Source organism: Gobius niger (assembly GCF_951799975.1).
Source record: "Gobius niger genome assembly, chromosome: 5".
NCBI classification, from domain to species: Eukaryota; Metazoa; Chordata; class Actinopteri; order Gobiiformes; family Gobiidae; genus Gobius; species Gobius niger.
In genome coordinates, this window is record NC_136856.1 from 6875900 (window position 1) to 6896227 (window position 20328).

At 39.3% G+C, this 20328-nt stretch overlaps 1 protein-coding gene across 2 annotated transcripts in view; it reads right to left on the bottom strand.

Moving 5' to 3' along the window:
* Positions 1-20328, bottom strand: part of nrg2b (neuregulin 2b) — a 114087-nt gene that overhangs the window by 26692 nt on the left and 67067 nt on the right. The window contains exons 5-6 of one of the 2 annotated variants that reach the window (XM_079556208.1): positions 10772-10830; positions 3556-3579 (exon numbers count right to left, since the gene is read on the bottom strand). In XM_079556208.1, coding sequence (XP_079412334.1) covers positions 3556-3579; positions 10772-10830 — 83 coding nt within the window. The remainder of the gene's footprint in view (positions 1-3555; positions 3580-10771; positions 10831-20328) is intronic. The other variant, XM_079556209.1, reaches the window with a different exon arrangement.

The window sequence follows — 20328 nt, forward strand, 5'->3', positions numbered from 1 at the left end:
TAGCCCTGGGTTAGCGGCTACTTAGCAACGTTAGCAACATTAGCCTGTGTCTTGTAAACTCTGCAGACTTCACGCTGCAGCACTAACAACATTTAGTTCTGGTTAAATCCAGCTCAGACTCTGGTTTAGGGAGTGTCGTCTGTAATAAAGTCAGCTCTATGTGGAATATTGTATTTACACTAAAGAATTCTCCAGTTTGTTGCTATTTTCTCTCCTCAGCTGAGGGGTGAGGAGCGCCGGCCACATGTCAGGTGGTATCGGTTTCTGGTATTGGCACCTCATTAATGAGTACGAGTATGAGTACAAGCATGTGGTATCGGCCCGATACCAGATAATGGTATCGGTGCATCCCTAGGTGTTAGTGTGAGGCTGGAAGTAAATGTTCATTTGTCTGATTTCAAGTGGGATTTAGGCTTGCTCCATTGACATTAGCATTTCTGTCTTGTCTTAGATGAGCTCAAACCCGACTCAAATTCAACATTAAGAAACTTTATTCAAGCAATTTTTAGTCATTTATTTTATTTAAGAAGTATATTTTTCCAGTGCGGGCTGACGTTGCCTATTTGTTACTTGAAAAATATCAAATAAATCACTAAAAACTGGATTTATATTCACAGTGATGTTGAAAATAGTGTGAAGTATCTAGGCCTGTCACGACAACAAATTTGAAGTTTGATATATTGAGGCAGGAAAGTATCGCAATAAACGATATTATTGACTCGATACTAGATCCTGTCAACTCTCAGGCATGAAAATGACAGTAAACCTTAAAAGTGCATCATCATATCCTAAAACACCAATATTATGAAACTCAATTTGCTTCAGTTAAAAATCTAAGTTTTACAAAGAAAGAATGGGGGCCCAAAAATTGAGTTTTTATTGAACGACAAGTTGATATAGTATTTATCGTGACAGCCCTAGAAGTATCAAAATTTAGTTGGAAATGTTTTTTTTGTGACTGGAGTATTCGGTAGCACTTTACAGCCCTCGATGTGTAAGTACAGGGAACAAGAAAGTAATTACACATTACAGTGCAAGGTTTAGTTTAATAAAGGAGTACAAAGTGTAACAAAGGTGTATACTGTGTAGTTGTAGGTGTTTGGCCGTCGTACAGCTGTTCCCGCTTTATGAAGGGCATCCGAGTTTCATATTGGGGAAAGATACCGTATAACTAATGTGCTAGTGTTAATTTCGTCGACTAAAATATTTAGGCTTAATTTTAGTCAAAGTGATATTTTTGTGACTAAAATTGGACTAAAACTGAATTAAACGTTTCTCATGAAACTAAAACTATGACCAAAATGTCCAGATATTTTAGTCGACTGAAATAAGACTAAATAAAAATGAAAGGAGAGACTAAAATCATCCAAACTTCTATTGTCCGTCTGAAAGAGCCTCAGATCATGTAAATTCACTGTTAAAAGGATCAGCTCTGAGCTTTATCATGTGGAGCAGCTCCATGAAGCAGAGGAACAACATTAAATATGATTAGAATTAATATTATCAATGCAAAGTTGAGTTGACTAAATTTTCTTGCAATTTTAGTCGACTAAATCTAGACAAAAATTTAAGAGATTTTTTTTTTTACTAAAATTGAATTACATTTTTGTCAAAAGACTAAAACAAAATTAAAATATGCTCAAAATGAACACTGCTAATGTGTAGCTACAAATGAGCTCATGCTGTAATCTAAAGCAGTGTTTCCCAACCAGGGGTACAGTGACCCCTGGAGGTAATGGGAAATATATCAAATTAAAAACAGAAAGTGAAACTGAGTACATATTCATTTAAAAGGAAAATTAGTTTTACTTATGTTTTTCAGTCAAAGGTTTGATTTTGAGAGTGATTTGAACACAATAAAACACTGAATACTCTTAGTTTAATTGGTCACTTTGTAATAATATTGGAGGATCCTCGAGGTACACTGCAAAAAGTGGATTCTAAGCAAGTGAAAAATGTCTTACTTTAAGAAATAAGTTCTTATTCTTGTTTTAGGAAATAAAATCTATCCATTTCTTGTTCAGATATATTTGCTAAAAACATTATTTTTTCTTGTAACAAGAAAGAAAAACTTTTTGTCTTTTAGACAAAGAATGTTTTTTCTTATTTTAAGAATCTACCACTAAAAACATGTACAATAGGTGAATCCTCCAGCAGGTGATTCTGACCATCAGCCTGGCTCCACATCATGGAGACGGGTCCACGGGCGAGTGCAATATTTTCCTTAAATATTAGTATTTATTAAGAACATTTTGCTCAAAAATGTGTGTAATTTAGAACATTTGACTTAAACATTTAGGTAAAATATCCCACAATTTTTCACTAAATAAGAATGTTTTCCTTAAATTATTCCATTTTCTGAGGACATTTTGCTTAATTCTATTATTTATTTGCTTAAATTTTGTGTTTCTTTCTTGTTTTATGATAAGAAAAAATTCTAGAAAAAAGAATTCTTAGCAAGAAAAAAATGCTGACCCCGTTGGCAGAATTTGTTCCTTAAAACAAGACAAAATGTCTTATTTTAAGATTTTTTTCCTTGTTTTTAGTAGGGCACTTTTTGCAGTGTAGGGGTACTCGTAGAATAAAAGAACGACTCGAGGGGTGCGCGAGACAAAAAATGTTTGGGAACCGCTGACCTAAAGTGAGACGTACCCCTTTGTTACACGTGCACCTGTTATACACCTTTATTCAACCTTGCACTTTAACATGTAATGACCTGTACATACATGTGCAACAATCATCCTGTTACCTGCACCTGCACAGCAAAAAGTATTTAACTAGATCAGTATAAACATCTCAATTTGAGCATAATAATCCACATTTTTGTTGTTTTGACTAGTTAAGAGGTTCTTGGGCGTTTGTCCTAGATTATTTCACTTGTTCTGAGATGTTTCTGACTCGTTTCGATACATTTCGTCCTTATTTCAGGTCATTTTCTTTGCCAATGGGGTAAGACAATTGGTCTTATCTCATTGGCAACTTTACTTTCTTACTTCAAGCGAGATTTACCCTAGAACTGGTCTGAAATGTCCTCAAACAAGCAAAGTAAACTTGGTCCGATCAGGAAAAGTGTCTAAATGAGTGAAAACCGCTCAAAACAAGAAACATTTCCTCAATTCAAGTCATTTAAGTCAATGCTTGATATTTACTTTTTGTAGTGTGCACAGCTGTGAAAGTGTTACCGAGTATCGAAAGTGAAACATTCTGCAGATGCACCACAGCTCGACCACGCCGTGCTTTGCTTTTCCCATCAGGAAACTTTCCACAACACGAGAGTGCATCTCCCTTTCCTCAAATGGATTCTCTCCGAGTTATTACAAGACTAGAGCGCAAAAGCAGTCCCTAAAGCAGGTCTGGGTGCTGAAACTGCGCTCGAGGGTGCATGCAGAGACACGTCCACAGGAGGTTAGTTGCGGGACAGAGCGGGGACAGACGGAGTTGCTGGTTTTTGGAGAATGGATTGGACGATAATGCGTGAGTGTGAGAGGAGATTCAAAAAAAAAAAAAAAAAAAACCTTTACAGAGAAACATGATAAATAGTTTAATGTTCCATACCCGTGTATTCAATATTGAGCAGCTCTGGCGGCGCGACAGAGGTGAGAGAGAGACACACAGCAGATTAGAGACTGTCCTGTCCCGGACCGCTGCCCCAGGACGACACTGAAAACGGCTAAACCCCCACATTTGGACCATTAACAGACAAGGCTCAGCTCTGACCCCCACAGATGCAACCCCCTCAGTGTTTTTACCGTAAGAATGTAATGTTTCCAGAAATGTACATAAATGTTTACATAACATTAATGACACTCTTTGTCCTGGAGATTTAACAAGTCACCAGCTCCAATAAGGACGGGGGGGGCAACGGGAATCACCTTTGACCTGCTTAAATGAGTGGTTTTCAGCCACCTTTCAAATAAAAATACTTAAAGAGGGGGTATTCTGCTTTTTTCAGTCCCATAGCACCAGTCTATATCACACTACAATGATGACAAACCTTCTGTTGGTCTGTAAATGCAGTAAATTAGAATAACTGCCTTGTATAAAATGTCTCTCTCAAAATGGCTGTAGTGAATGTCTTGAAATAGGCCTCTGTCTCTTTAAGAACCTCTGAGCCTTTCCGACACGCCCCCTCCACACGCTGTCTGTGGCATCAGTGGGGAGGGGGTTCTGCTGAGGAGCAGTGGTTGGTTACTCGGCTGGTGACGAAAGCTCGGAGGCGTCTCCAGGAGGTGGGGGCGTTCCTAGGAGGACTCAGGCAAACCTATCCCTAAAATGGCCGCCATCAGAGTTTTTACAGATTACTCACAAATACGTGAATGTGCCAAGGCAACACTTCAGGCATGTTTTTAATGAGGGAATGACATAATAACACGATGGAAAGCTTGAAAAAGTTGATTTTGCATAATACCCCCCCTTTAAATATACTGACAAAAATGCTATAATTTGATATTATTACAACTTACCTACTTAAGTAGCCTATATGCAAAAGCTTAGATTTAGGGATGCACCAATATCACTATTTCTAAAGCCGATACGAGTACTTTGATTTGACTTTCCGATACCGAACACCGATACGAGCACAATGCATTTTCTTCAACATTCTTCCAAGTCTATAAACTGTCTATACACTTTTTTAAGTGTATAGTGTACGGTTTATAGGCTTGGTAGAATGGTAAGAGAAGTTATATTGGAATTGAACATATGCCTTTTTTTTTATTTATTCAATATCATTTTTATTGCAGCCCATGCCAAGTCATTCAATGCCTGTGCTGTATTCATTAATTAATTAATTCATTTATTTATTTTTATTTAAAGGGGGGTATTATGCAAAATTGACTTTTTCAAGCTTTCCATCATGTTATTATGTCGTTCCCTCATTAAAAACACGCCTGAAGTGTTGCCTTGGCACATTCACGTATTTCTGAGTAATCTGTAAAAACTCTGATGGCGGCCATTTTAGGGATAGGTTTGCCTGAGTCCTCCTAGGAACGCCCCCACCTCCTGGAGACGCCTCCGAGCTTTCGTCACCAGCCGAGTAACCAACCACTGCTCCTCAGCAGAACCCCCTCCCCACTGATGCCACAGACAGCGTGTGGAGGGGGCGTGTCGGAAAGGGTCAGAGGTTCTTAAAGAGACAGAGGCCTATTTCAAGACATTCACTACAGCCATTTTGAGAGAGACATTTTATACAAGGCAGTTATTCTAATTTACTGCATTTACAGACCAACAGAAGGTTTGTCATCATTGTAGTGTGATATAGACTGGTGTTATGTGACTGAAAAAAGCAGAATACCCCCTCTTTAATTGATAGTACTGAGATGGCTACTTTACTTAATACTATGGCTAATTAGCCTCTTTTTGCTGTACTATAACACTTGATTTTCCTGTACGTGTGTTTTGTAGACTAGAGCGACTTAGCCAGTCAGGCCCAGCCCTGGGCATAGGCAACCCAGGCAGCTGTCTAAGCCGGCATCTGCTGCGCTTTAAAAGTTCAATCTTGCCTCGCCGCCAATTTGGCTGTAACCAGGAGGCGGCAGCTTTTTGATTATTGTGCTGCAGCTAAATTTTGGTCAATATAGACATGCTATAAATATTTATTTAGCATTTTCTGAGTACTTTTTAGTCAGTGGATTAGTTTTACAGAGGAATTAAGCCCCTACGCATAAAGCGGTTTAAGAAGCGTTAGCGGCTAGTTAGCAGCTAGTTAGCAACATTAGCGGCTGGTGTAAACTCTGCAGATCCAGCACTGAGGTTCAAAGATACAACATTTAGCTCTGATTAAATCCAGCACAGACTCTGATTTAGGGAGTGTAGTCTGTAATAAAGTCAGCTCTATGTGGTATATTGTATTTCAAATGAAGACAGAGCCGTGGGAAGATATTTTAGTTAGGGGGCGCTGAGGGACAAAATTTAACCCCAAAATACTTTTTCTGTGCATAAATCCTATTTATTAACCTCTTAACTCCCGCCTGAACCGAGAGCGTTTTCTCCAGTTCAGCTTTACCCAAATCCTGTAGGCCAGTGTAACGCCTCATTTGAAAGACCTACAAAACTAAATGGATCTTTTTCCTCACGTCAGATTTTTTTGTTGTCATCTCATTTTTGAGATGACTTGATTTTTTTGTCACTTTTTCATCAATTTTTTGGATTTTTTTTGGTCCATTTTTGTCACTTTTTCGTCAAATTTTTCTCACTTTTTTGTCAAATTTTTCTCACTTTTTTGTCAAATTTTTCTCACTTTTTTCTAACATTTTGTAAATTTTTTATCACTTTTCCTAAATGTTTTCTCACTTTTTTCACATTTTTAGCCTTGTTTTCATCTCAGTTTTGTTGCTATTTTCACACCTTTTTTTCAGAAGCTTTTGGACTGGGGTAAAGCTGGAGAAAATGTGCTCGGTTCAGGTGGGAGTTAAGGGGTTAATATTGCCTGCAGTTCACAAACTATCCACCAGGGGGTGCTGCAGCGCCCTCAGCACCCTGGGTTCCCACGGCCTTGAATGAAGAATTCTCCAGTTTATTGCTCTTTGCTCTTGTTTCTGGTATCGGGACCACATCAATGAGTAAGAGTACAAGCATGTGGTATCAAGCCGATGCCCGATACTGGTATTGATTATTAATATTTATCTTACTCATGTTTTATTTTCCTATGTATGTATTTTTTTATGTTGTAGAAGAAGCGCCTTCCACAGACATAGTCACAAAGACATGTTGTAGCTGCTGTAGCGCGTACAGTTGGAAGTATCTGTATCTCCATTAACCATCTCTGTGTCATCAGCAAAACACCTCATCTAAACTTACCGCACAAAAGTGTTTTCTGAGCTGAAGGTCAGACCCAGTTTAAGTGGGATTTTTACTTTGTGATGTAGCTACAGGTGCCTAAAGCAGACACACTTTCTGACCATTTCTTACTATGATGAAAGTCCCCTTACGGTTCTGTTATAGTCAAACATCTCATGTGTTTATGACTGAAAACTACATTGTAAACATTTTATGCCATTTCTTCAGTTATTTGGAAACATTACATTTTATTCTAGAGACGGGGATTGCATAAAAGATATTAAAACCGGACAAATCAAACCTATAACGAACCAAAAAAGGTGGAGGGGGTTCATGCAAAGACAGCGACAGACGAGAAGCAGCATCACGTACAGCTAAATCTACCACAAACTACCATCTGTGTGAACAAATGTGAAACACAAAAAGGAAAAGAAATCAAAGCAATAACATTAAAGCTATGGTTTCGACATGAACGTTTCGACAGTGGATGGCAGACACAGAATGAGGCGTCCTAATGCCTGTCGTATGTCTCCTATTGATTCAGCACATCCACTCGGCTGCTTCTAACCCTGACATGACTCATCTCGAAATCATCTGCAGTTTCTATAGATCCACATGCATTTAGTCCATAAAGTAGCGCCCGGCGTGTGAGGGAAGTGAGCCTCTGTCTTTGTTATCGATCTTAAACATGTCCAAAAATGCTACGTAAGGAACATTGTGTATATATATATAGCATGCTAGAACAATGCAACATTAAAAACATTTGAAAGTTTGGTGTTAGCGACACTTAGCAGACACAGCTTTATGTAGATCAACAACACACACAGCGGCAAAGACGGGACGATGTTATGACATATTTATCATCCAGAGGAAGTGGAACGAGATGGTTCATTTTTGTTGTGAAACTGCTGGACAGCTAATACTAATGCCAATCATATCCGACCAAATCAAAAGTAATCCCTTTGACAGTTTTTTTTAATTGATAGGACTCTGTTTCTGAGACACAGGTGAGGCATTTGAAGTGCCTTTAAAGGGATATTTCAAGATTTTTGACATAGGGCCTCGTTTCCTAGTTATCCAGAGTGTTGTTGATTTCTGGAGATTTTTTTCTTTTTAATTCATGCAGTTCTTATATTTGAAGAGTTTAGTGCTGCTAGGCTAGTGCATGTCTATGGTAACTAGTAGCCTGCATTAAAAACAGTCTGACCCGCTCCACAGAGCACCTGAGGCAAATCACTTATAACACCAGACTAACCATATAAATGTCTGTGTTGACTGAATAATTTTTTTACCTCTTAACTCCCGCCTGAACTGAGAGGATCTTTTTCCTCACGTCATCATTTTTTTTCCCCATCATTTTTTTGTTGGGTATTCAACTCATTTTTGTAACTTTTTTGTCATTTTTTTGTCATTTTTTGTCATATTTTTGTCATATTTTTGTCATTTTTTCATCATTTTTTTATCAATATTTTGTCATTATTTGTCATATTATTATATTATCACTTTTTTGTCATTTTTTTGACAATTTTTGTCCATTTCTTGTGACATTTTTGTGACATTTTTGCCACTTTTTCATCAATTTTTCGTCACTTTTTTGTCAATTTTTCTCACTTTTTTGTCACATTTCCATCATTGTTTTCGTCTCAGTTTTGTTGCTATTTACACAGCTTTTTTTCCCAGAAGCTTTTGGACTGGGGTAAAGCCAAACTTGAGAAAATGTGCTCGGTTCAGGTGGGAGATAGGGGGTTAAATTTAACCATTTTGCATTTAAAATGACTTATATTTGAGCATCATCAGCTTCCTGGTTGTAGCTACGTAGCGGCGGATCTACAGTAGTTTGTTTACCTGCGGCCGGCGTTACTACACGTGGAATTCACAAAGGAGCTTCTACAAACCAGATATGGCAACGTTTGGAGGACGACCCCATGATTTTGAAGAGCTTTTTTATGCAGGCTACTAGTTACCATAGACATGCACTAGCCTAGCGCTAGCGTAGCACTAGCCGAGCACCACTAAACTCTTCAAATGTAAGGTCTGCATGAATAAAAAAAATTAAAAAAAATCTCCAGAAATCAACAACACCCTGGATAAGTAGGAAATGACGCCCTATGTAATAATCCGGAAATATCCCTTTAAGAGAAACCGGTCTAGATGCCATTTTTCCCCGCAACAACCACACTATCCTATATATACAGTATATATATATATTATATAGTGGCTAGGGCAGAGTTGAGCTGATTGGTTGATATTTTTCACTCTCGTTACTTGTGATTGGTTAATGTACCAACTATCCTAGGAAACCTCAGTTAGATGATGTCAAAGCCTGTTTAGAAGTCATTAACCTCTTAACCCCACCTACACGAGCACATTTTCTTTTCTTATTTTCCAGGTACCCTGGCATTACCCAAATCTAAACACTTACTGAAAAAAGCATCAACACAGAGACGAAAACGAGACGTAAATGTGGATGAAAACGCAACAAAAAAGTAACAGAAATGCAACAAAAATGAAACCTGACTAACTCCAGGCTGTTGTGTGCGCTCAAATCATTTGGAACTGCACAGCAGCCTGGGGACCATGGCCGAAATTTTCGCATGGATTTGGGAACCAGTCACAGAACCAGGAGGGACGGCAAGATGATGACGAGCTATTCGATATACGGAAGCTTGTAGTTTATTTACGGATATTTTTTTATTTTTCATTTGTGGATCCAACATGACAGCAGCAGACACGATGGTATTTTTCGATCAAGCTTTAGACCTTGTTCTAAATAGTTTAGTTCAAAAGTTTGCAGCGGGTACGTCATACGTCATCGGATACAATGATACGATTGGCCATGGCTACGTGCAGACGCATGATAGACTTTTTTTTTTTTCGACTATGGACGATCGTAAACCACACCTCTCCTACGAGAAAATGAATTGGTGTCCCCAGACTAAATATCACTTGTGATTTTAGTCTGGTGTTAGCCAGGCTAACAAAAATGTGGAATAAAAGCATAAAAAAAGCAAAAATAAAGTTACACAATCGTAACAAAAAAGCTACAAAAATGTGAGATAAAAGCAATAAAAAGCAATGAAAAAGTGACGACAACGTGACGCATGGAAACACAAGGAACAATCTTAAATCTGTTTCGTATGTCTTTCAAATGAGGCGTTACACTGGCCTATAGGCTGTAAGACAGTTTTAGATCGAACTGGAGAAAAGGCACTCGGTTACAGTGGGGGTTGAGAGATTACTGAAATAGTTAATAACACAAATTAACATATAAAAGTGGCTTCTGATCCAATGTTAAAACATATAAAAATTTTTCTGCTTATTGTGGGTCGGGTACAAATCTAATGGCCAAACATCATCTAATTATTAGTTTATTATGGAGAAACTTCAGAAATTATATAAATGCCATGTAACCTCGCCATAGTAGCACTGGCTTCACCATTCCAGACCGTGTGGGGGGAAAAGATCCGTGTCTTATCATAAGCGCTTATTTGTAGGAACAAGCTCAGAAACTAATGTGATTTTTTTGGGCACGTTTGCTTCATAGATAGAGATCCAGAACAGTTTCTCAAACAGCTTCCTTAACGCTAATATGGCGGACGTCGTAACTAAGGAGCTGCGTCATAAATACCTGGACAACACCAGAACGGGTAGAGATTTGGGAATTGTGTTAAACCACTAATTGTGTTCAAGGCTTTTAGAGAAATTAGTCAGTGGCTTGATGCAGTAGTGTAATTCTTATCTGTCTTATCAATAAAGAAAAACTGTAAATTACTCTATACAGGGATGAAGTCACGATGTTAAATGTTGAAATTTAATCCACGCCCTCAAATTGGAAGAACATTTCAGCAATGCTCAAACAGAAAGATCCACAAAGGAGTTGGACTCGCATGCAAACTCTCATTTAGAATAATCACTGCCGCAAATGTTATGAGTCTGATCTTTTAAAACACGGGGGAAACGTTCACGGCAGGAGTAACGTGGAAAAGAGACATACCGTAGAAGCCGGCCATGACCGAGTTCTGACAGCGATCCCCCGTGTAGTCGTTTGGACACCTGAGGAGACACAGCCAGGACACACGGGTTAGGAGACGGGTGAGGAGCAGGAGCAGGAGGGGGTGAAGACGTCAGCAAGGTCATGTGACATAGACTGGTTAGTTTGAGAAATCAGAGGTGAGAGAAGTTACAAAGTTTGCTCTGAATGATGCAAGAATATCTGAGAGAAAATGTCTTCTGCTGTGATCGGACAGTCCTATTATCAGACTGTAGAAAGGATTTCCGCTCCCATGTTTAAAAAGAAGTGGCTCAATTGGCCACTTTTCCAAATCTTCCCATGAAAATTCGATTCTCAGAGGATTGTAGACACACCAGGTAGCACAGTAAATACATTATTTTTTAACTGCATGAAAAGCATGTATTTGACTTAATCAGTAATTGTCAAACTTCTCACACCATGGGCCCGATCTTCCGCCTGGCGCAAGGACAGCCTTGGTCGAGGCGCAGCTCCGATCTTGCACAAACACAGCTTTGCGCCGGTAGCCTGAGGGCGTCGCTTAAGGAACAATATGGGTCGGCGGAGGCGTGTACAAGCAGCTGACTTCAAAGAGCGCTTGCTGAATTCCTTTGGCTCAATATGGAGGCTGCATTTATTACAGCACAAAAATCAGAAAAGGCTGTATTTACAATGTGTGCCAGTAGTACCACTGCAGCGTTTAAAGGAATAGGCCACCGTTTTTACACACTGAGATATGTTCTTACCTGAGCTTTGACGAGTTCTTTAGGACCTGTCTGATCTTCCCCCGTGCCTTCAGTCACGTAAACACAGCGCAGACGGCGTTAGCATTTAGCCTCTCCCTCTCTCCTCTATAGCTCCAAAACAGGTCAAGATAGAAGCTACCAAGCTCTTCCACGTTTTCCCTATTTAAATATGGTTACGTGAAGTGTTCCACTACAAAGTATAATTACACAAAATTAAACAATGTGGATTTTCTAAGCGGATAAAAGGGGGAACTATATTGTAAGGAGTAATAATACCAGGAGTAGTTTGGCATCCACACAGTAAAGTGAAGATTACTGCGCGGATTTCGAACTACTCGTATTATTAGCTTTATTATTATTATTCTATCTTGACCTGTTTTGGAGCTATAGAGGAGAGGGGGAGAGGGTGTTTACGTGTGTTTACGTGACTGAAGGCACGGGGGAAGATCAGACAGGTCCTAAAGAACTCGTCAAAGCTAAGGTAAGAACATATCTCAGTATGTAAAAACGGTGGCCTATTCCTTTAACACCAGTAAATAGACCAGTTAAAAGTATTATTCATGATCTAAAATCCCCCAGAATGCAGGAAATCACATCTGAATTATACAAATTCTCTTGGGGGAGGACCCCCAAACACCCCTTAAAGTGCTCTCCCACACTTTAAATGGCTTTTACTGGTCATTTGCGTTGGTGCAGTACCCCCTCTGACAGATACATGCACATACTTTGAGGTACAAATGGATTTTGTCTACGCAGCTCCTGACCAAATGCATATACTTCGGTCGATTACGAGACACTATAGCTAAGAAAACGCCCACCCAGCTCTGTGTCAGAGGAGCACTGAAGGCCGGGTTTCCTCTGGGTACTCCGAACACCAGCAGCTCAGGACTAACCCAACACCCGAACGCAATTTTGTAATAATAATAATAAAGCACTTACTAACTTAACGACAATCTGTACTTAAGAACACCCATAATGGAATGAGCGCAATGTGGCTTTAAGTAAATGTAGCAATGAATTAAACCCTTCAAAAAGTGCCGTACATGCTTTGATCATCTGCTTCGAGCCTATTACTGTACATAATATAAAATGAAGCACTGCATGGATTTTTAACCCGCCCTTGTCCCTCCAGAGTTACAATCCGGTCAATGCTGATTCCTCTTTGAAATTCATGCGTTCAGCCTCGCGCCTAAGCCGTCCATAAAAGTGACAGGGTATCCTCGCCTCCGCTTTCTCACCCCAAAAAGACAACTTGCATTTTAAATCAATTACAGCAAAAGAAGGGCCCGCTCAGCGATTTCCCATAGAGTTATAAATAGCTCAGAGAGGGAGAGAGAGGCGCGGTAGTTTTAACAGTATATCATGTCTTTTGGCTTCCCGGTTTCATAAGCCGCTCCAGCTGCACGTTCTCCTGACTCCACGGTTCTTCCGCTGTGGGAATGAAACACGGCGTTGTAAGGTACAGTATTAGAGCTGCGAAGGTTGGGAAAAATAATGTTTAGTGTTGCATCTGGGGAGGTTGCAATGTCAGCTTCCGAGTCATGAACACTGTGATATAATGTTATGATTACTCTTAAAATGATCAATCCTCTTGCAGTGAATTGTTTACTCTGACGTTTTTAATTTCCTGTTTTTTTAAAGGAACTGATCTTCATTAAAGGGACTATACAGAGTTTAAAAATGTTAAAATTAAGCATTTTCCTCCCCCTACATGTTTCATCAATGTCCTAAGGTGTATGAGGCCAGACATTCAACACAACTGCCTCTAAAATCCTGCACTGTCACTCAAGGTGTTAATTTGGGTTTGAAGTGCTTAATATAGAAGGTGCAGTTACACATAGGACCTTAGGTGGCAGTAGTGAGTAAAAAATGGCTAACTTGCATCTAGCCCCTTTAAGCTCGACGATGTCTCTCCTGTGGGTGCATGAGGATGTGTCAGGGCGTGCAGGTGTATTTTCTATAGATACAGACGGCATCTCGTCATAGAAGGGGGCGTGGCCTCGCCGAGGGGGAAAATAGAATCTTTAGAGAAACACAATTTTTCCCTCTTTTTAGCCATTTTCTGGTGGAATATGAACTTATTTATCACAAAAACAAAGTCAAGTGTAAATCGGGTCCATATGGATATTTTCTCAGCAGATTGTTCAGTAGAAGTGAAAAAACGGCAGTTATAGCAAGGGCTAGCTAACGTTAGCATTAGCCCGATACTAACATGCAGCATCATGTTAGCATTCTCCGTTATTTATGTATTTATGGGCTGTTGAACCACTTTGCTCCTCCCCATGTCTTTGTATCTTTATTTAGTAGAAACTATATTCATAATTCAGCATTTGTTAAAGTAGTTCTTGAATAATTAGAGAAAGTTTAGATTTTTCTCCAAATTGTTTTCCCCTTGACTGTTTTCAAACATGACCATATATGGGCGATTCCAGAGATGCCGTCTGTATCTATGCAGGTGTTTGTTGTCTCTGTATTGTTTATGTGGGGGGATCATGAATAAGTCGAGGGGTGGATGGATGGGTCGAGAAGGAAAGTGATTTTAGTCTGTTATGATGCTTTGTATGAAAAGGGGATTATAAATATAGTTGAGTTCAGTGATCGTAAACAGGTAAGGTTTTCTAATCTATAGCAGTTGTACTAGCAGTAGTTTATAGCAGTGATAAATTTATTTAACATATTTTTATTTAGTTTTAGTCTTAGTCTTTTGACAAAAATGTAATTTAATTTTAGTCAAGATTTGGACAAATATTTTTCTTCAATTTTAGTCTCGTTTTAGTCGACTAAAATTACATGTAAATTTAGTCGACTAATTTCCAAGGGACTATACGGAGTTTGAAAATGTTAAAATTCAGTATTTTCCAGTTCCAGCCATGTCGTAATGTGTAGAATGAGCTCAGACCTGTTCACCACAACTGCCTCTAAAATCCTGCACTGTCACTCAAAAGTTGTTACTTAGGGTCCAAATTGCCGTCATGCACGCGCCTAGAAGGTGCAGTTACACCTATGGCCTGTGGTGGCAGTAGTGAGTATAAAATGGACAACTTGTATTTAATTTAGCCCCTTTAAGACAAATTTCGTCGACTTTGTATTGATAATATTTATTCTAATTATGTTGAATCTAGGTTCTCGGCTTCACGGAGCTTCTCCCACTTCAACGAAGCACAGAGCTGTTCTTTCGGCAGTGAATTGAAATGATCTGAGGCTCTTTCAAACTGTCAGTGGAATTTTGGATGATTTTAGTCTCTTCTTTTCATCTTATTTTAGTCAACGAAAATATCTGGACATATTAGTTTCATAAAAAGCTAGTTTTAGTCGGCAAAAAATGTTACTTTGACTAAAATGATGACGAAATGAACACTGGTTCACAGGTCCAGCAGCAGAAACAGTGATGCACACGATTAAACTGAATCATGTTGTTACTTCTTGCTTGAGTTTGCAGATGGCGACCAACGACCAACCAACCCCAGTGGCTAAACATCGTAGTCACCATCTGTAGGCTTTATTTTTAACAAGTGCAACCAGTGTAAGATCTTTAGGCAGAAGATTTGACTAGAGATGCTTGGGAACCGCGGCCTGCCAGAGTCAACCACAAGGTGAACTATTCTTCTCATTGGTAGGAGTAGTAGTAGCACAGTCTAAAGCAGGGGGGGGGCAATTCATTTTCATAAGGGCCCACATGAGAAGCCTGAATTGAGTCTGAGGGCCGCACCAACAGTAACTCAAACTTATATCGGGATATACGTATAATATATCGGGAGTGTATCGCCGGGTCCATGAACAAAAGCTCCAAAATAAAAAAAATAATTTTGATTGGGGAAAATACATTGAGGATTTTTTTTCAATAAATGAATAATAATGAGCCTGGCAGGACTGTAAACTTCATAAAAACGGCTTACACTTTATTGCACCTTACAAGCCTGTGTCACAAGTCTCTGCTACACTGTAGTCAATATTCATTCACTCCAGTGTTAATTTTGACAACATATTTTAATTTACTCTTAGTCTTTTGACGAAAATGTAATTCGATTTTAGTCTAGTTTTAGTAAAAAAAATACAGTATCTTCAGTTTTAGTCTAGTTTTAGTCGACTAAAATTGCAAGTAAATTTAGTCGACTAAATTTAAGACTAATTTAGTGGACTTTGCATTGATAATATTCATTATAATCATGTTTAATCTTGTTCCTCTGCTTCATGGAGCTGCTCCTCATGAACAAAGCTCAGAGCTGATCCTTTAACAGAGGATTTACATGATCTGAGGCTCTTTCAGACGCTCAATAGAAGTTTGGATGATTTTAGTCTCTCCTTTTCATTTTTATTTAGTCTTATTTTAGTCGACTAAAATATCTGGACATTTTAGTCATAGTTTTAGTCTCATGAGAAACTTTTAATTTAGTTTTAGTCCAATTTTACACTTTGACTAAAATTAAGACTAAATATTTTAGTCCACGAAATTAACACTGATTCACTCCAAACTCCATGGTTGTAAGCTCTTCTTGTAGCCATAGCTGCCCAGGGGCAGACTGTCCCTTTCCCACTTGACTAAAATGTGTTGTCTATATCCCTATTTCTTATTATATCAGTGCCCTCTGCTGGACACCAGTGGAATTCTCTCCTTTTATGCTTATTTAATCTGCCCCCTAGTGGCACGAGTGAGCACTCTGGTAATTAAAAAAAAAAAAAATCATGACTCCGCACAGGAATGGGCTAGAGCAGGGGTGGGCAATTCATTTTCATAAGGGGCCACATGAGGAGCCTGAATTGAGTCGGAGGGCCGCACCAACAATAACTCAAACTTATATCGGGATATAAGTATAATATATCGGGAGTGTATCGCTGGGGTCCATGAACAAAAGCTCCAAAATAAAAAAAAATGTTTTGATTGGGAAAATACATTGAGGACTTTTTTTCAATATCTATAAATTATTTCAATATCTATAGATTATATCTATATAATCTATAATGATGAGCCTGGCAGGACTGTAGCCTCATAAAAACGGCTTACACTTTACAAGCCTGTGTCACAAGTCTCTGCTACATTGTAGTCAATATTCATTCACTCCGCACTCCGTGGTAGTAAGCTACTATTGTAGCCACAGCTGCCCAGGGGCAGACTGTCCATTTCCCACTTGCAAGTCACACAATGTGTTGTTTATATCTTTATATCTTATTATGCCAGTGCCCTTTGCTGGACACCTGTGGAATTCTTTACTTTTATTCTTATTTAATCTGCCCCCTAGTGGCTGGAGTGAGCACTCTGGTAATAAAAATAAAAAATCACAACTCCGCACAGGAATGAGCTAGAGACTTACTTTTTTTTTTGACATGCTTATGAATTTATGCCCTACAAGTTATGGGCCGGACTGAATCATCTCGCGGGCCGGATGTGGCCCGCGGGCCGTACTTTGCCCAGGTCTGGGCTAGAGACTTACTTTTTTTTTGACATACTTAAGAGTTTATGCCCTACAAGTTGTGAGCCGGACTGAATCATCCTCTGTCAGGTTGAAATCCGGAGATCACTAGAATGTAGGGCTGCAACTAACGATTATTTTGGTAATCAATTAATCTACCAAATATTTTTACGATTAATCGATTAATCGTTTGGCTGTGAAAGGTGATGGAAATTGTATTTTTTCAATTTTCTTATCACATAGCACTAAAGCGGCGCTGCTTGAGGACATGTTGAAGGAGTAAACAAAGCAAACGTTTATAGGGGGCTCTTTGTCTCGTCCAATCAGAAAGCAGAATTAGCACAAAGACAGATATTTATGAAATTTACAATGTACAAAACACTGCAGACCCTAACTCTATTTTAGTCTGTGTTTGCTAGAAAACGATTAATCGATTACTGAAATAGTTGACAACTATTTTAGTAATTGATTAGTTGTCGATTAATCGATTAGTTGTTTCAGCCCTACTAGAATGACTCGTCTTATGGTCTTAGTCTGCAAATTTAAACCTCGATCAAGTCGCTCCCGCCCTTCTAGACCTGCCTGAAAGTTTGCGCCTACCATCTAAGAAGCCCAGGAAAGTGAGGCTTTTGTTTTCTCTTTGTAGTAGTAGATTTGCATGGACTCCACTTAGTTCTATTACTTTAACCTGAAATACGTTTTAGGCTATTAAAACGAGTACATTTTCATCTCCGCGCAGAAGCCTCCCTTTGTTCCCTCCTCTCATTGTGACGACGCTGCTGTATCATTAAACAAATGCAGGTCAGGTTTGTAGGAGCAGAGCCTCGTGGTATTTGCAGATTAAATTAGATTAATGAACTTTATTGATCCGTTAAAGGGGGCTCTGGCATTTGCAGCCTATAGCACTGAATGAGCAGCGTAATGTTTCCTGTTTACCAATGCGCTCATTACTACAGCATGTGCAGCCCACACAGAGCCAATGTGAAATGGCTTTGACCCGCAATTTATTCATATTTAGCAATTTCCTGTTTTTACCAAGAAATCACCAAATGTCAAGCGTTTCTATTTTGCTTTAAACAAGAAATATCACAGGGATTTGCTCTAGTAACAAGAGTTAGGTTAGGGCTGCAGCACCTACAAGAAATAATTCATTTTAAAATATGAAACAAAGCCTAACTCTAATGCCTAATTTGGTCAGTTTAGTAACTGGACTCCAAACTAGCATCTTGGATTGTTTGCACCAAGGCTTTCTCACTTGAATGGACTGGATATAATTGAGACGTTACATTTTATAAACACGACAAAAGAATCTAAAACACAGGGTTCATTGACACATCCACCCTCTAAGCTGTTTGTTCAACATATAATCATCAACTCCACAATGAGCTTGAAAATATAAGCATATAGGAGCACAAACTCCTCGCAATAATAATCTCTACATTTACTTTTTACACTTTAGTCTCTGAAATGTGAATCAAGGCTGAGGCCGAGCATGTGTGCTTCGACCAAACCCCTTGGCCATCTGTTTGTATGTAATTATAAAAGCTCTTCTGGGCTGTTCCTAACTACACAGCAACCACCACAGCTGGGGACCATTAAAACACCGGTGCTTTAACGATACTTGCGACACCGATACCTGAATGATTTTTTTTAATACCTCTACTTGCCATCTAGAATCAGAAAACAATAAGAACAATAATCTTAATTTATTCCATAAAAGACTATGGGCCTGACCTTGTGTCTCAAGGCAAGGCAAGGCAAGGCAAGTTTATTTGTAGAGCACAATTCATACACAAGGCGATTCAAAGTGCTTCACAGTTGCATAAATACAAGAAAGCAAATAGAATCAATAAAAACATCAACAAAAAAATTAATCAATTACAGTAAAAGGCAAGAGTGCAGATAAAATACTTTCAGTCATATGTATGTGGAAAAAGAACTGTTTTCAGCCTGGATTTGAACATTGTCAGAGTTGAGGCCTGTCTCACATCCTCGTGAAGACTGTTCCAGATTTTAGCTGCATGAAACTGAAACGCAGCCTCACCGTGTTTAGTCCTGACTCTGGAACCACCAGGAGGCCCCTCCCTGAAGTTCTCAGGGCCCGAGATGGTTCATACGGCTCTAACATGTCAGAGATGGACTTTGGTGCTAAACCATGAAAAGACTTGTAACAAGCAGAGCTGTTTTAAAGTCTATTCTCTGAGTGACAGGAAGCCAGTGCAGAGACCGGAGCACTGGACTAATATGGTCGTATTTCCTGGTTCTTGTCAGGACTCGAGCAGCAGCGTTCTGGATGTTCTGCAGCTCTGACAGCTCGTTTAGAGAGGCCAGTGAGCAGCCGTTACAGTATCTAACCTGCTGGAGACAAACACATGGATCAGTCTCTCTAAGTCTGGTTTTGACACTGTTCCTCTGATCTTAGCAATGTTTTTCAGATGGTAAAAAACTGCTGATGTTGTTGCTTTGATGTGGCTGTTTAAGTTCAGATTTCTAACCTGATTTTTTGGTTTTAGAGAGAGAGACTCAAGGTGACTGAGAACACTTTGTCTTTGTGCCTGTGGGCCAAAAACAATGATCTCAGTTTTGTCTGCATTTAGCTGGAGAAAGTTGTGGAGGAGTGGGGCATGAACATGTGCATCTGTTTTGTTTCGTGTTTTCGAACAGGCGCCACAGCGGACGCTGCAGCTCTGTCTGTCTCGAGACATGGACATTGTTCAGCTCACGATGGGTTGATAAAGTTTTTAGTTTGACCTGTGAGAGCCTCATGCACAGCAGAACACAGCTCGCCGCGGCACATCCTCTGACAATCGTCCATGTGGGATTTCAACACACGCCGGAACACGCCACTTCAGAGGCTTTTCTCAAACCATAAATAAAAGAAGACACGTACACTGCAAAAAGTATTTAACTAGATCAGTATAAACATCTCAATTTGAGCATAATAATCCACATTTTAGCTGTTTTGACGAGTTAAGAAGTTCTTGGGCGTTTGTCCTAGATTATTTCACTTGTTCTGAGATGTTTCTGACTCGTTTCGATACATTTCGTCCTTATTTCAGGTCATTTTCTTTGCCAATGGGGTAAGAAAATTGGTCTTATCTCATTGGCAATTTTACTTTCTTATTTCAAGCGAGATTTACCCTAGAACTGGTCTGAAATGTCCTCAAACAAGCAAAGTAAACTCGGTCCGATCAGGAAAAGTGTCTAAATGAGTGAAAACCGCTCAAAACAAGATACATTTCCTCAAGTCAAGTCATTTAAGCCAATGCTTGATATTCACTTTTTGTAGTGTATGGCCGTGTTGTAAGAAAGAGAGCAAACGTGGCTTCTGTGTTTGCAGGTTAACAGCGAGTTGGCGACAGACACGACTTTAACATGTTTCCCCTGA